Source organism: Phaenicophaeus curvirostris, chromosome 3, assembly GCF_032191515.1.
Source record: "Phaenicophaeus curvirostris isolate KB17595 chromosome 3, BPBGC_Pcur_1.0, whole genome shotgun sequence".
Lineage (NCBI taxonomy): Eukaryota > Metazoa > Chordata > Aves > Cuculiformes > Cuculidae > Phaenicophaeus > Phaenicophaeus curvirostris.
The window spans coordinates 35,224,908-35,240,026 of record NC_091394.1 but is presented as its reverse complement, the minus strand read 5'-3'; the positions used below and the strand labels follow the sequence as shown (position 1 = coordinate 35,240,026).

Below are 15,119 nucleotides of genomic sequence, written 5' to 3'. Positions count from 1 at the left end.
ATTGCCCATGCTGCATGCATTGGTGTAAATGCACTTCAGCTGGGCTGGTGTATCCTCAGATCTCATAAAGGGAATAGTGTTCATTCCCAATTAACTGGTCCTTGGAATATCTAACCCATCAGTGCCAGTTATCAAAATTAGAAATGCTACATCTTTACCAAACTTGAACATGTGTTTCCTTTCTGTTTTAGACAACAAAAAGCAAGAATAATGTAAAAAATGTTTTCTATTACCATGTTGTTTGGGCTAGATTTGGCTTGACACACTAACTCCAGCCTACTTGGACTATACCAAAATTGGAATAAAAATTGTGAGGCTGAAGCATTCCAATGCACTGAATCACTACCATGTTCCTCTGTCAGTCAGTTCCTGAACTGCTCCTTACTCTACAGCACCTGAAGAGTAATATCTTGAACAAAGAGGACAATTTTCTGCGTAGGGAGCAACTTCTCTGGGGACAGATACCAAAAGGTATTTCTTTTCAGTATTTCAAGATGGTCTGTAGTAACACAGGAAGAAATAAATTAATAATCTGTCAAAAAGATGAACTGAAGGACGGGTTGGCAGGTCAGCCTCAGGAATTATGGCAGTTCAGTGTAGACTAACATTTTGGAATTTGGAATCTCAAGCAAACAAGTCTGTGTCCATGACAGTGGGCTACAAGTTACATGAGGACACATTTTGACATGACTTTTCTGGCAGTATCAGTTCTGGGCAGGCAGGCAGCCCTGGGAAGACAGCCATTCTCACAGGCTATCTCTGCACCTAGGTCCAAGAGAAAGCAAGAGGTGAATTAGTATATGGACAAAGAGCCTAGCAGGGGTTTAGAATACTGTCGCTGCATTTTGGACCAATATAGCCTGTCTATACATCAGGTACACTTTAGTCTGTGAACAGATTACCTGTCCTGCACCACACATATGTCTCCTCACCTTATTTCCAGTGCCTGTCCCCCTGAAACCAGGAAAGAACATTCTCTGAGCTCTAGTCAACAAAAGTCTGAACAGCCAGAACTGAGGGCAGCAATGGGGGCACAGGTACACACCTGTCATTTTTGACAATTTTCCATTTAGAAAATAAAACCAAAAAAAAAATGAAGAATTTTAATATTTTGAGAAACAATGCTTTGATTTCCCACACCAAAGACAGCTTTGTTAAAAAGAGGGGGAAAGAAGCAGGACATTGTCAAAAAGCTTTGATAACTTAAATAAATGTTTCATAGGAGAGACAAGGCTTTGTTAACATTTAGAACAAAAACCAGTTTTGAAAGCATGAAATTTTGTGCTTGTTCCACCAAACACAAAGCCTCTCTTCTTCCCTGACCTTTTTCTGCTTCATATCAGTGTCAGAGTTGTGACAGGGTCAGTAGCTCCTGCTGTGGGTGATTTTTGATTCTTTCCTAGCCAACTTAAATAAACATTTGCTTTTCAGTTCCTCTCTAATAGATAGATCTCCAGGGACATGCTGCAGCTAGGTGGTAGGGCAACATTGATCTCACTTTGGCATGGTGCAAGAGGATTCAGGGCTTCAGGTCACTGAACTTCACCTGCAAATACAAGTGCTGGGCTGTAGACAGAACCCGCTATTGAATGCAACAGAGTCACATCAAGGCCACAGTAGCCAGCCAGTGCACTGCTCTGCTCCCAAACTGGCTTGTCAATGGAGACCCCTCTTAAATAAATCTTCCCAAAAATGGTTTTGCCAAAGGCTGACAGCCACTATCCACGGTGATGCCCAGCACACCTGTAGCCTCTTCCCCTGCTCAGCTGTTGGGTTCCCAGCTCCCTGTGGTTTCTTACCACCATAGAATCATAGAATGGTTTGGGTTGGAAGGAACCTTCAAGATCATCCAGTTCCAACCCCCTTGTCATGGGCAGGGACACCTCCCACAGCATCAGGCTGCTCAGGGCTCCATCCAACCTGGCCTCGAACACCTCGAGGGATGGGGCAGCCACAGCTTCCCTGGGCAACCTGTGCCAGCGCCTCAGCACTCTCATAGTGAAAAAATTCTCCCTGATATTCAAATCCAAACCTCTCCTCTTTCAGCCCAAACCCGTTTACCCCTAGCCCTGATGAAGACCCCCTCCCCATTTTTCCCGCGGGCTCCCTTGAAGCCCCGGCAGGCTCCAGGCGGGCGGCGAGGACCCCGGGGAGCGCAGCACGTCTCTCCCCGGCGGTGCAGCCGGGATGCGGGAGCCGGGATGCGGGAGCCGGGATGCTCGCTCCCTCCCTCCCTCCGGGGGGCGGGGAGGAGGCGGCGCTTTAATAGCGCGGTCGCGGCAGCGGCGCGGGCAGAGCCGAGGCGGCCGGTACCCTGGACAGCGCCCGCCGCAGCCCCCGCCATGGTGAGTGCGCCCCCCGGCACCCCCTCCCCTGCCCCCAGCGCATCCCTCGCCCGGCGCTACCCGTAAACGAGAACCCTTCTTGCCTCCCTGTGGGGACTGCGGGGCCCTCTCCCCTCCCTCCCTCTCCCTGCTCCCACGGGTCGGATTCGGAGCATGGGGTTTTTTTTTTTGGAGGGGGGTGGGTGGGAAGGCATGCCCTCAGCTGTCCCCCCTACCCCACCCTGGGCGCGCAGACGGAGGAGTGGGGCGATGAGCTGGGGGGGCGAGCGATGTGCCGCCCCCGTGCACGCGGTTCCCTGCTCCAAGCAGGTGCTTTTTTCTCTATTTCGAGGTGCGTTTAAGCATGTTACGTAAACAGATTATTCCTGGCGGTGTGTTAACAGAAGCTCCTGTGATAATCATACGATCTGTAGTGGAACGCTTTCTTTTTTTTTTTTTTTTCCCATGTAATGAATGAACAACAGAGTTTTAGATTCCAGTTTTGCATTTAGGACACTTAAAGAGTCCAGAGAAGAGTGACAAAGCTGGTGAGAGGGCTGGAGAACAAGCCTTACGAGGAGCAGCTGAGAGCTGGGGTTGTTTAGCCTGGAGAACAGGAGGCTGAGGGGAGACCTTATTGCTCTCTATAACTACCTAAAAGGAGGTTGTGGAGAGGAGGGTGCTGGCCTCTTCTCCCAAGTGACAGGGGACAGGACGAGAAGCAATGGCCTCAAGCTCTGCCAGGGGAGGTTTAGGCTGGACATTAGGAAAAAAATTTTCACAGAAAGGGTCATTGGGCGCTGGAACAGGCTACCCAGGGAGGTGGTTGAGTCACCTTCCCTGGAGGGGTTTAAGGGATGCGTGGACGAGGTGCTGAGGTACATGGTTTAGTGTTTGATAGGAATGGTTGGACTCGATGATCTGGTGAGTCTCTTCCAACCTGGTGATTCTATGATTCTGTAAAGTGGCACAATGCAGTCATCTCTTTAGTGGGCAGGACCATTTCCCCAGCGTGCGCTGTGTCTTTGCAGTCATAGTAACTTCCCCAAAGGTGCTCATCCTGTTTATAAACAGTAATACATCATTAAGGGCAATGCTGCACTTGCAAAGTAGGATAGTATCATACAGGTATTCTGCAGCCTTCAAACTTGAGGTACAGTCAGGCTGGATAACTTGTCCAAGCTTCTTGTATTAAAAGCTTGGGACATGATTAACAACACAACTGAGTTTTTCTTTCAAGTGATTTAAAAACGTTTTGGTTTTTTTCAAACATCTTTGCACAATATAGAGTAAATTATCCCTTCCTTGCATAAAAATCAATTCGGATTCCCCTATCCCCAATTCAGATATGAATAATATTCAAATAATCTTTCCATTAATTAATTTGAGCCTTCTTCCTAAAAGTTATGCATGCATCTGCTGTCAGTTTGAATCTATTTCTCCTGTTTAATGTGCTTGCAATCAATTCAGACTTAGGATGACAAATAGGAAAAGACTCTGTTGAAAAAGACCAGAAATGGTGCAGTTCATGTTGTCTAGGACCCCCCAAAGACTTTGCACTACATTATTGAATACCTATTCAGGTAGGTTTGGACATAAATACAATGTATTGTAAATTACCATAACTGAACAAAGCCTAAGTTAATGCAAGCCATTGTTAATGTCTTCCTTTTGATATAGTGAAGGCAGTTACAAAGACACCTGGTGTTACAGAAAGTAATGTGCATTATTTATCAACAACTGTTACAGCAAACACCCAGGTGCTCAGAAGTGCTGACCTAACTGGAAATAAAGTTAAAATTGCTGGAACCAGTTAAGACATTTTGACTCCTTCCAGGACTGAGACAAAATCTGGTACAAATCAAGGAAAAATTCATTGGTAACGTAGGCATTGGCAACTTTGTATTTGTACTAATGGAAATGATAGCCAAGACCTATCCTTAACCAGTTATTTCTGGTTCTTGGAGTTGTTTAATTAATCTGAAATTATTCTTGAAACAGCTAGTAGCAATAACCAGAAATCAACATCCAGATCTACACATGGTTTTCTCTCAGCAAATTTTGCTCTTCTATCTCTCCAGCAACTTTAGTGGTGAAAAGTTGCTGAGATTTCACAAGCCTTGCTACTCACACACATAGGAGATAATGGCCGGTTTTGTAAAATCCTTGAAGTGATATAAAGGCTGAAGATTACTTTGGTTCTATAAGTGCTAAATGAAACTCCTGCAATTATGTTAATGCAGGGTTGAAAGTTACAGCACATCAGTGTCAAGGTGGACCTGGGGCTTAGGGACAGGGGTACCCACAGACACCGGACAATGGTACTAGAGGTATCAAGAGAAAATGAATGACAAACATAGATTTTTGGCCCAGGTAGTGGGAACAGTAATTTAGCACCCCCCTCTCGAATGGCATGGAAATAAACAGATATATGTTGCTAGTGTGCCTTGAACTTAACTGAGTTTTCTCAGTATCCTTAGTGTTAATCCAATGTTATTTAAACAAAGTAGCACAAGGAAACATTTTTTTTTTAAACTTCATTTTGCTGAAGCAGCAAACCATGGCCTTCACCAGGTTTTAAGCATTTCTTTGTTGTCCCCACCGTATAGGAGCAACCACTGCCGGATGGGTTTTTCTATTTATGTAGTTCATTGCAGCTCTACTTACTTCAGTGAATCTAGGTCAAATTACATTGGCTCAGGATTTGGCTGCACCCTTGGACTTTAAACCGATTATAAATTTTGATTTGTCAGTGTATTTTCCATGGGGTCAAATCCCACTTTTATGGAGTAAGAGAGTGTATAACCTTGCACAGTGCATGGCAACTAATGCTTACAAGGAGGCTAGGTAACACTAAGGTAAGCATAAAAATAAGGACAGTGCAAAAGCTGTATTTAATAGGTTCAAGTATCTGTACCTCTACAACATTCCAGTTGCAGAGGGGTGATATAGACAGGAGCTAGAATAATTTTTAAACTCCCTAAGAGTTTTTAATAGCCATTGTAAACTAAAATCAGTGAAGAAAGACACATAACTCTTCTAAGCATTTATAACCATCATGGCCACCATTTGCATTATGTGGGCATATGTTGATTGCAGGACATACAGAAAGGTCCCTAGACAGAAACAAATCTCTCTTTGTTGGCAGTAACCAAAAGAAAAGGCAGCATCGCTATACATTAGTATTTGTTAATTGCCTTGAGCACCTCCTGAAGAAGAATATTGCAAAGACAATGTTCCAGGCACTTCCTTTGGAGTTCCTGGACATTAAAACATGAACTGGAAGATTTTCTGTAGACAGAAATCACCCCAGCACAAATCTATGACTGACACAGGAGCCCGTGCTACAGCACCCACTACCAACAAGATCTCTCCGGTTCCATCAGAGTGAAAAGGCAGCAGACATCAGCAGTCCTCCCATCCAGAACCACAGCAGCAAACAGGCTTGTGCTGTCTGATACAGAATTAATAAACGGTGAGAAAACACATTCAGAAACTGCATATAGAACAGACAAACAAACATAAGTACTTGCATAAAAACTCAAGATGTGCTGAAGCTGTTTGCACATGATGCATTGACAAGGGACTGGTTAGGAAAAAAATCTCCAGGACCTGAAGTATGAGTCCAGTGCTTCATTTGCTTAGTTACTTACAGATACTTGCTTATAAAACTGGCATGTTGGCCCTGGTGTTGATTCCTTTCATCTCTAGAAAATCCTTTGACTCTTTAAGCCTGATCATTGTATCTTCATTGCAAGCACTTTGATCTGTGAAAAGCAGAAGACTCCTGTTGTTCACCTTGATTTTACATTCTTTTGGTTTTTAAAGAAAAAAGTTAATTAGATGCAAGCGCTTTAAAATTGAACTTCTGACTCAGTTAAAAGTTGGGGGAGGAAAAAAAAAACCTCATAACTTGCAACAGTACTTTCTTTAGGTATTAGTAATCTCCAGATTAATGTAAAAACAAAGGGCTGATTTATTCCCTGATTTAAGCCAGCTTCAAGTGTAAGTCAGCACAGTCACATTAGTTAGGAATTTTACCCAAAATTTGCATGCCGTGCTATATAAGAGTTTTTGTTAATCACTGCCTGTAAAGCTGATTTAGAAGCTGAGGCATTGACAGGCATTTAGAAACAAATCTCATACAAACTGAATCTGAAGTCTGTATTCAGTGCTAAATTAGTATGTCACAAGCCCATTAAAGAAGGTAAAAGAGAAGGGAGGGAAATTAGGAGGATAAAACTAGGCATGCCATTGGGTACTCAGAGCCAGAAGGCTGTTGGGAGCAGTCTGCCTTGTGAGGCAATGCTGGAAGGGCACAAGAAGGATTGCCCAGCTGAAACAGAGAAGAAACTTTGTGAGACTGGGGCCTGCAGCTCTGCTGCGTTATAAATGCCATGCTTCAGACTTCAAGAATATCAAATTTATCAGCCAATTTGTAAGTGCCTGGCAAGTGCAGAGATTAAATCCATTATCTGCCTACACCCCCCATGGCTTGCCTTATGATTTGCTAAATACAGGAACCATGGTATCTGAGTGATTGCATCTTTACCCACAGGACTGCTTCATAGCTGACAAGTAGGGTTCAGTATGAAATAAAATTAATACTTTGGTCTGCTGCAAGGCTTCTTATCTACCTAAGTAATAGCAAAAAACACTTTTGTTTTCAAGGCCAAGTTGTGCTCCGGTCTAGGAAGATAAGAGAATTTACATCCTGCATCTTCAAGGATATGATAATTAACATATTGGCATTAATACTGAAATTACTCTGATTACTCTCAATCTAACAACACATGATTTTTTAACAATATGAAGTTCTTGCAACTAATGACTTTTAAACTGCATTGCATTTCCTTTTCCTCACTCAAAACTAACCATCATAAAATAGTAAAAATGTCCCTCACAGCAGGAATGCAAGCCCCACATGGCATAAATTTCTATATGAAGATGTGTAATTAGAGAATAAAAAACTAAGATTTTTTTCATCACTGTTGGGAGACATTTTGTTTTTTTCCCCAAAGGAGGACAGATATGGAAAAATAATAAACTAGAAAACACAGCAAGAAATTAAAGTTGGAATTAGGGTGACTAAGTTTTAGATAAATATACTAAAACTGATTATAAGGAAGCTCGACAAAACCATTCTTTCTTTAATTCCTAAAGGCCCCCTTACAGCATGCTAGTCAGTAGTCACTATTCATGACTCTTTGCAGCTAGAAAAGACAATGTGGTACAGCAGCCTATCAGGGGAAGTAACTTACACATATGAATAAAAGTCTACAGTTGTTTTTATTTCCCCTATGTGACAATAATCAATGCAGTCCACAGACATTTTGTGTCATTATGGCCTTACCATGCAGCCCAGTCATTAGCATTTTGTTTTGTTGTGGGAGAAGTGGCAGTCTGAGTGTTTCCACAGTATAATGGATGTAAGAGTTTCAGACTTTCAAATTCCATTTATTTGTGGATTAGACTCTAGGATACCTACTGTTGAGGTTAACAGAGGATGGGAGCTAATTAGTTTTTGCACCCTCTTATCCTGTGCCAGCGGACTGTGCTCTATTATTCCACACAGTTTTAAGAAAAAGTGTCCTTGGAGTTCATAAGGCTGATTTAAGGTTTTAAAAGTGGTAAATTTAGAACTGCTTTGGAGGAGGAGACATAAGGGATCTTTGATACTCTCTTTTTGTCTTCCTTATTAAATTTGAAAGCCAATTGTCATTTCCTTTCCTCTCCTCACTTAGTCTTGTTTAATCATTACTGAAGTCCAGAACATGAATTAGCATTTGAAATCCAGGGTTTTGCCAGTTGACAGGACGAGAAGATATTTTCCTCTTCAAATGTTGTTTTATGTTCTCAAGTGACACTTTGGAAAACAAGCATCAGATCCTGTTTCTTCATTTCCCTATACTACACATGCATTTTCATAGCCAGCTTGAAGTAAAAACATACTTTGTTTCTTGTATTTTGCTGTGACCAGGATAAAACTGTTCTAAAAACCAATGTGCCTTCAAACTGGCAGGGAATGAATGGTTGGCAAAGATGTTAAGGGTGATTTCCATGTCAGGGAATTGGCACATCTTTTGGTAAAGCAGTTCTAAGTACTACGATCCACACTCACTTCCTCTCCAATTGCTGGCTGCAGCCAGCCAAGTTAGTTCTACTGCAGTTTAAGAGGTCAAGTCTGAGGTCATGTGAGTTCTGCGTCTGCTAGAAGTTGGTATTTTTAGTAGAACAATGTTTTATTATTATGTATGCTGTTTAATTTTTTCAGTGTTTGTCAATAGCCCATGCAGTTCCAAGGGAGAAAGCACAAAGACTATTTTCATATTCACATGGTTGTCAATTCATCATTCAAATCTTCTTAGGTACCAAGTAGTTTAATCACTTTGCATTGTTGACTGGCTACTGAAAAGTACCGTACTTTCCAAATTTGGGAGCTCTCCTAGTATGAAAAAAAATGTTCTGCGTAATGCTTATAGGAACTGCTGCTTCTCTCCTCCCAGCTGTTAGGATTCTGCACTTTCCTGGAGTAGCATTACAGTCATTTTGCTGCTACATCAGAGACTGAACTGTGGCTTAAAAACTTAAAATCAGCCCATTTTAGGTAAGAGTCTTGAGTAGACTTCTTTCTGAGATGTATCTTTTAATATTGACAGAAACCTACGTGTGAAGCAAGACAAAAGCCTCATCATTTCAAGTTAATGGAGGAAAAATAAAAATCAAAGATATCAGAAAAGAAGCATATCAAAACCAGTTCAGAGTAGCATAGTGTTTATAAATTCCTTTCTTTTTCCCACCTTCCACTGCTGCTGAAAGCAGAAATGATAGATGTCTTCCAGCCTGCCAGAATACAGGTGATTTTGATTTCAGCAGTTATCATCACTCTCGAAATACCAGATACTTCATTTTATGGCAGTTAGTTAAGAAATCCAAATCTCCTCCCAAAAATCAGGTCTTCCCTTTGAGAAGGGTATTGGAAGGCTCTGAATGCACCTTCCAAACCACCCTTGGAAGTTTTGCCTCTTCCAATACTGGCCTTATCTGGAAGCTTGATGATTAATAGCCATGAGAAGGTAGCAATGGATCAGTCCATTCCCAACACCAGATAAGTCAAAGTATATCACATTTCTAGTTTTATGGCATGCTCTTCAATTTCCAGAGCTTTTTTTTCTGGCAGAAGGTTAGTTACATATCCTTTCTAGGATTTTAATTTTTTTTTTCTCATGTGTGTCAAAAGTATCACAGGCTGTTCATGCTGTCTTTTTGAAAGCTGAGATACAGCTTGTGATTTCTTGGTGCTGAAATACATTTGAATTTTGGCTCAAAAATAGGCTATTTGTGCAAGAAAATAGAAAAGGTAGCATTTAGCTTTGTTCCTCTGCAAAATACTAGTAGGTTTCCATTTCAGTGAAAAGCAAAATTGAAATCCTTTATGGTTTTAATGAAGTTATTTCTTCCTTACTGCTGGAGACTTCAGAAGCCTGGTTTTTAATACTATCTGCTAAAAACCTTGAAAGGTAGAAGACTAGATGAGAGCTATTTTGCTTACAATAACTGAAAGAAAAACTCAAAAATATCCACCAATAGCCTACACTAGAGGAAAAAGCACCACTTTTTTTCTCCTTTTTCATTCACTAACTACTATCATAATGTTATTTCATTATGTATGTATCACTGAATATCACTGAAATGTCCCTTCAGGAGTAGGTTTAATACATAGGTTTTTTAAATAAACAATTTATTTTTCATCAAGCAGGAAGTAATTTCCTTCTGTTTGCCAGACACCTTTGGGAGACGGCAGAATTCAGACCAGAAAGTGTTTTGATGGAAAAGAGCAAAGTTGAAAGCCAAATCAGAGAACAATGTCACAAGTATAGGTGTAGAAGGGAGAAACAATACAGCTCTACCCCATTTTGCCTCCAGGTGTATTTTTGTGAGTTTAAGGATGTCTAAGTATTAAGTATTTAAAAATCCTGGCTCATTAAACCTTGGGTCTTACTGAAACTCAGTATGTGTGCTGCAAGTGCTCAAAAATGCTCAACAGCTCCAGAGCACTCAGGAGGATAAGAAACATCCTGAACAGCTGAAAACAGAAACCTGTGCCAATCCCCTAGGCTTCAACAAAATTCAGCAAAAGGGGTTCATATGCTCTTCTTCCTCTTACAAAGGTGTCCTCCCACACCTCAGTGCTCCTCCTGCAAAGTTGAAGGGCACTGATAAGACACTGATGGCATTCTCAGCAGTTCTCATTGGATGCTATAAGGTGACTATTTAAACGAAGAAGATACTATATTGTTGAAATAATGTCATGTAAATTAACAATATTGAGCTAAATGCAGAACATTCACTGTAACATGGGCATCTGTGTTGCACAAAGCAAAGTGAGAGCATTAAATACCTATGTTACTTCATTTGACCTGAAATGATCTTGCGCTTGACTGAATAAGCCAGTTTGGAATGCGCTTTGATCAACATTCAGTAGATCAGAGCTCCAAGTTAATACTGCAGGTAACCAAGTCTAAATTACAAAGGAGAAATGTGCGTAGTCAGAACGAAGGAAGCATTCAGTTAGAGCCCCCAAATTAACACAGTGCTTAGACCTAGTTGGCAAAAGTACCAAAGGACACCTTATGGTGTCTTTCCTAGCATCTTGCTAGAAGAAATAATTTATAATAGATAGATTTTGTTAAAAACTAGGAATACTTGCATTTCTTGAATTTTACTTGCTTACTTAACTGTCATGGCTATCGCATATTTGCTCCCATACCATATTTTAAGATCATATGGACTTAAACAGAGATGCATTTTTCTTGCTATAGTTAGTTTGTTTTCCAGGGGAAAGTCTCTTGTTGCAGCTTTTTTCTGTAATGTTTTAATCCTCTATAATATTTAATAAGTTGATTTGTCATCATTACCTTTGTCACTTCTGTCAGACAACATGTTTTCCTGGCAAATAATTATTCTGCATCTACCAGTTAGTTTTTCTCCCCTTCATTTTTTTTTTAAATTTTTTTTGAGGGTAGAAGCTTTTTTTTATTTGTCTTTAAGGATATCTGCAGTTATACTTAATCAGCTGCAGGCACTATCAATGCTATTTCTAACTTGTCCTGTAAAACAACTGTATTTATTACATTTACTTGAAAAATATTGCTGTCTCTTCAAACACTTATTCCCAACAACATACGTTTTATGCAAGGTAAGAAGTGATGCTGCTTCTTCTTTGAAACAGTAGGAAAACTAAAGACACTTGGAGCATCAGCTTCACTTGTTGGAAACTTGAGCTCATGAGGATATTCATTTTCTGGAAAGGGGTATCTCATCAGTGCCTGTGATGTATATCAGATCTTGGACAGTTCAAGCTGACCTTGCCAGCAACGTTGCTCTTCTCTTATCAATTTCCTCTTGTCTACCACAGGGTAGCACTTAACCTCATTGATATTTAGCCATTGAGGGAAACGATGTTTTTTCCACATGATCTCTCTCTTTCTAATGGCTGTTTGCTCTAAGAATCAGCTGATAATTAAATCAGTCTGTGTGGGTGTGGTAGTTACTGAGATGCAGTGTTCTTGTGTAGATGTGATGTCACATGGAAATTCCCAACCTTGATGACACTTGATTTTATAGGTCAGCTTAGGCTGATCCTATTGGATGATCTCCCTGAACAATGAAGTGAGCTGTGTGAAAAGCCTCTACCAAGAAAGCCAGTCTGCTAACATTGGACATAGTCAAGAAAACACAAAATGTATTGCAAGACAAGCATACGCACTTCAGCAGTGAATGTCTACTAGCTGTGCTTTCTTTCTGTAATATTAGATATTGTGACACGCTCATCCTTTAGAATTTTTCTGGCTTAATTTTCTTCTATAAATCAGCAGTGAAATCTAGCATCAAATCAATAAATTTTTATTAAATTTAGATAGCTAGAAAAAAAAATAAAATAAATAGATAAAACTTTATTAAAATTCATAAACTTGAAATCTGTGTGATTTTACATTTAATGTACAGATTTTAGACTTTGGAAGTGGATATTTTGACCTAAAACCTCAGGTTGCTTTCCCAGAGTCAATTAGAGTCTCAACTAGTTGAAAAAACTTCCTGTCCCGAGTTTTGTACCTGCATCCTTCACACAGCAGTTAGTGTTTCATGCATGGGTAATAACCTCAAAGTAAAATTGAAAGGCTTTGCATGCATTGGAAGATTAAGGCTGAAACCTTAGAGGCTTGGAGTTGGACTCTGTAATCCACAGGAGCATGCTACAAACACCTCCTCCTCTTCCATTATTTTCCTTCCCCTTTTTCTACTTATGTCCTTATAAATAGTTCAAGGAAAGGGTCTGTGCATTTGAGCAGCAACTAGGCAAGAAACGGTGTAGCAATCAACTGCAAAACAGCGACAATCCATTTCTCTAATGAGTTAATAAACATAAGTGGACTTCCTTCACCCAGACTGTAAAAACAAAACAAATCTGTAAACTGAGTGTTGTTACTCTTAAGGATGTAGCTAAAGCAGAATGCAACATGACCTATCTTACCAGTCTCTGAATGGAGAGAAACAGAAAGAAAATGCATGCACACATTAACCTGCAGCACTAAGCTATTTGCCAGATTCTTCATTCCAAGTTTTAAAGAGGAATTAAGGTGCAAGAACTCCACTTCTGCTAGTGGGTCTGATAAGTCTAGACAAGTGGACCGTTGTGCCTGTGTGGAGTTTTGCCAGTCTCTTCAGCAGCCAGCACAGCATCTACCTGTACGTGTTGGGTCCTAATTATGCAGTGAACACTGCCCCCTTGTAAATCTCCTGCTTCTTCCAGGTCCATTCCCACGTGGCAAGGGAATGGGAATGTGTCCTGAGTTGTACCGTGTATGATTCAGTAACTTGAACAGGTTACACAGGGTATATATGAGAGTAGGGTTTGACACATTGTGCCTTTGGGAAGGCGGTTAGCCCAGTTTGACTAAATATACAGTTGTCCACAAAGGAAATACAGGTGGGCAGAATTGATTTCAGTAGATTTAACAGGCTGAGATAGTTGTGGTTGTTCAGCCTGGAGAAAAGAAGGATCCGGGGAGACCTTATAGCAACCTTCCAGTACCTGAAGGGGTTCTGCAAGAAAGATGGGGAGGAACTTTTTACAATGGTGTGGAGTGATAGGATGAGGGGGGGTGGCTTTAAATTGGAAGGGGGAAGATTTAGATCAGACATTAGGAGGAAATTCTTCACAATATGAGTGGTGAGGCACTGGCACAGGTTGCCCAGGGAAGCTGTGGATGCCCCATCCCTGGAGGTGTTCAAGGCCAGGTTGGATGGGGCCCTGGGCAGCCTGGTCTAGTGGGAGATGTCCCTGCCCATAGCAGTGGGGGTGGAACGGGATGATCTTTAAGGTCCCTTCCAACCCAAACCATTCTATGATTTACATGAGCCATAAATAAGACATCCGTTAAAGGGTTTGGGAAACAAAGCAGACCAACAGGCCTTACTACAGATATATTTTTTGGGGTTTGATCTTTTGTTACTTTCTGAGAATTCTGACTTTACAGAATTCAGTAATCATCTTAGTTTATGGGTATTCCTTTAAAATATAATTCCACTTTTACTGTGGCAGTGAAAGCATGACTTTGACTTCTACAGCATGTAAATTTATGAAAACAAGAACTTACTGTTTTAGCTTAGTAAAAATGCAGGGCAGAGGCACTTCAACTTGGAGGATCGACACTGAAGAAGTTACTACAAAAGCCAACAGGGATGTGAACATCTGTTTGATCCTGTTCCAGCTTTGCCATTAAATGAAATTACTGCACCCAGCCACACAGCACCATCCTTTTGCTACAGGTCACTGTCCTGCACAGCTCCTCACGTGAGCTTTACATATCTTATTTTACTCAGATTGAGCCTAGTTGCCAAAGAGCTCCTGTTTGGATAGTTTAGATTAACTAAAGTCACTTCAACAGAAAAATAGCAGTTGTACAACCAGCACTGCCATGAGATCTGTGGTGATGTTCCCAGCCCAAGGAGCTGGTGTACAGGAGCCCAGCTCTCCAGCCAGCATAGCAACCCATATGGTGCCTAAAATCCAACAGCTCTCTAGCTCTGATTTGGCTTTTATTTATGTTTATAAGGATCTTAGGGCAGTTTAATAACTGCATTAACTGGAGATGGTTTTTCTCATGAGGATGAAAGTATTTTCAGGTCCATTATTTTTTGTCTGAAAAACTAAGGTAACCTAGGCTATAATTGTCTGTTTGCTTCTAGAAGTTTCTATACTTAAAAAATTCTTCTGTACACATTCAGTAGCTATGGCAATTTTAAGATACTTTAAGAACACAAAATTAATAGCACTGAGCTTCAGAAATTCATAATACATTGACTATAAATATACTACACAAGTAACGCAAATAAAGTGTGTTGCATTTCATTAGTTTTCTTATATACAGTACCTTTAACATTACATATATTAGAACCCTGGTTTACCCTCCTACATCCTGACTAGGTGAATCAGTTATTGGTTTGGATTGAAAACAGGTATTAGTCACAGAGTATATAGCTGTTGGTTTTGCCAACAGCTCTCAATCTTTTTTTTTTTTTTTTTTCCCCACGTGCTTTACCGGTTGTATTCAATTTTCTACCACTGTTTTCCTTAGCAAAAGTGTATCTATACACAGAATTAGCATTGTAGGAAAAAGTCTTAATTAAGGAATTAATTAGCTAACAGTTAATATTTTACAAGCTAGATTTCTGACTAGTTCCTGCTTTTATATCAGCCCAGAGGAACTAGAAATGCTACCTACATGGGTT

General features: G+C 40.6%; 1 protein-coding gene across 1 annotated transcript in view; it reads left to right on the top strand.

Annotated features, from left to right (window-relative positions):
* Positions 1-2,245: 2,245 nt before the first annotated feature.
* The window catches only part of ELOVL2 (ELOVL fatty acid elongase 2), a 51,750-nt gene continuing 38,876 nt past the window's right edge, over positions 2,246-15,119 (top strand). Inside the window, exon 1 of the mRNA XM_069853692.1 lies at positions 2,246-2,345. Within this exon, the coding sequence (XP_069709793.1) occupies positions 2,343-2,345 (3 nt within the window). The 5' untranslated portion in view covers positions 2,246-2,342. The remainder of the gene's footprint in view (positions 2,346-15,119) is intronic.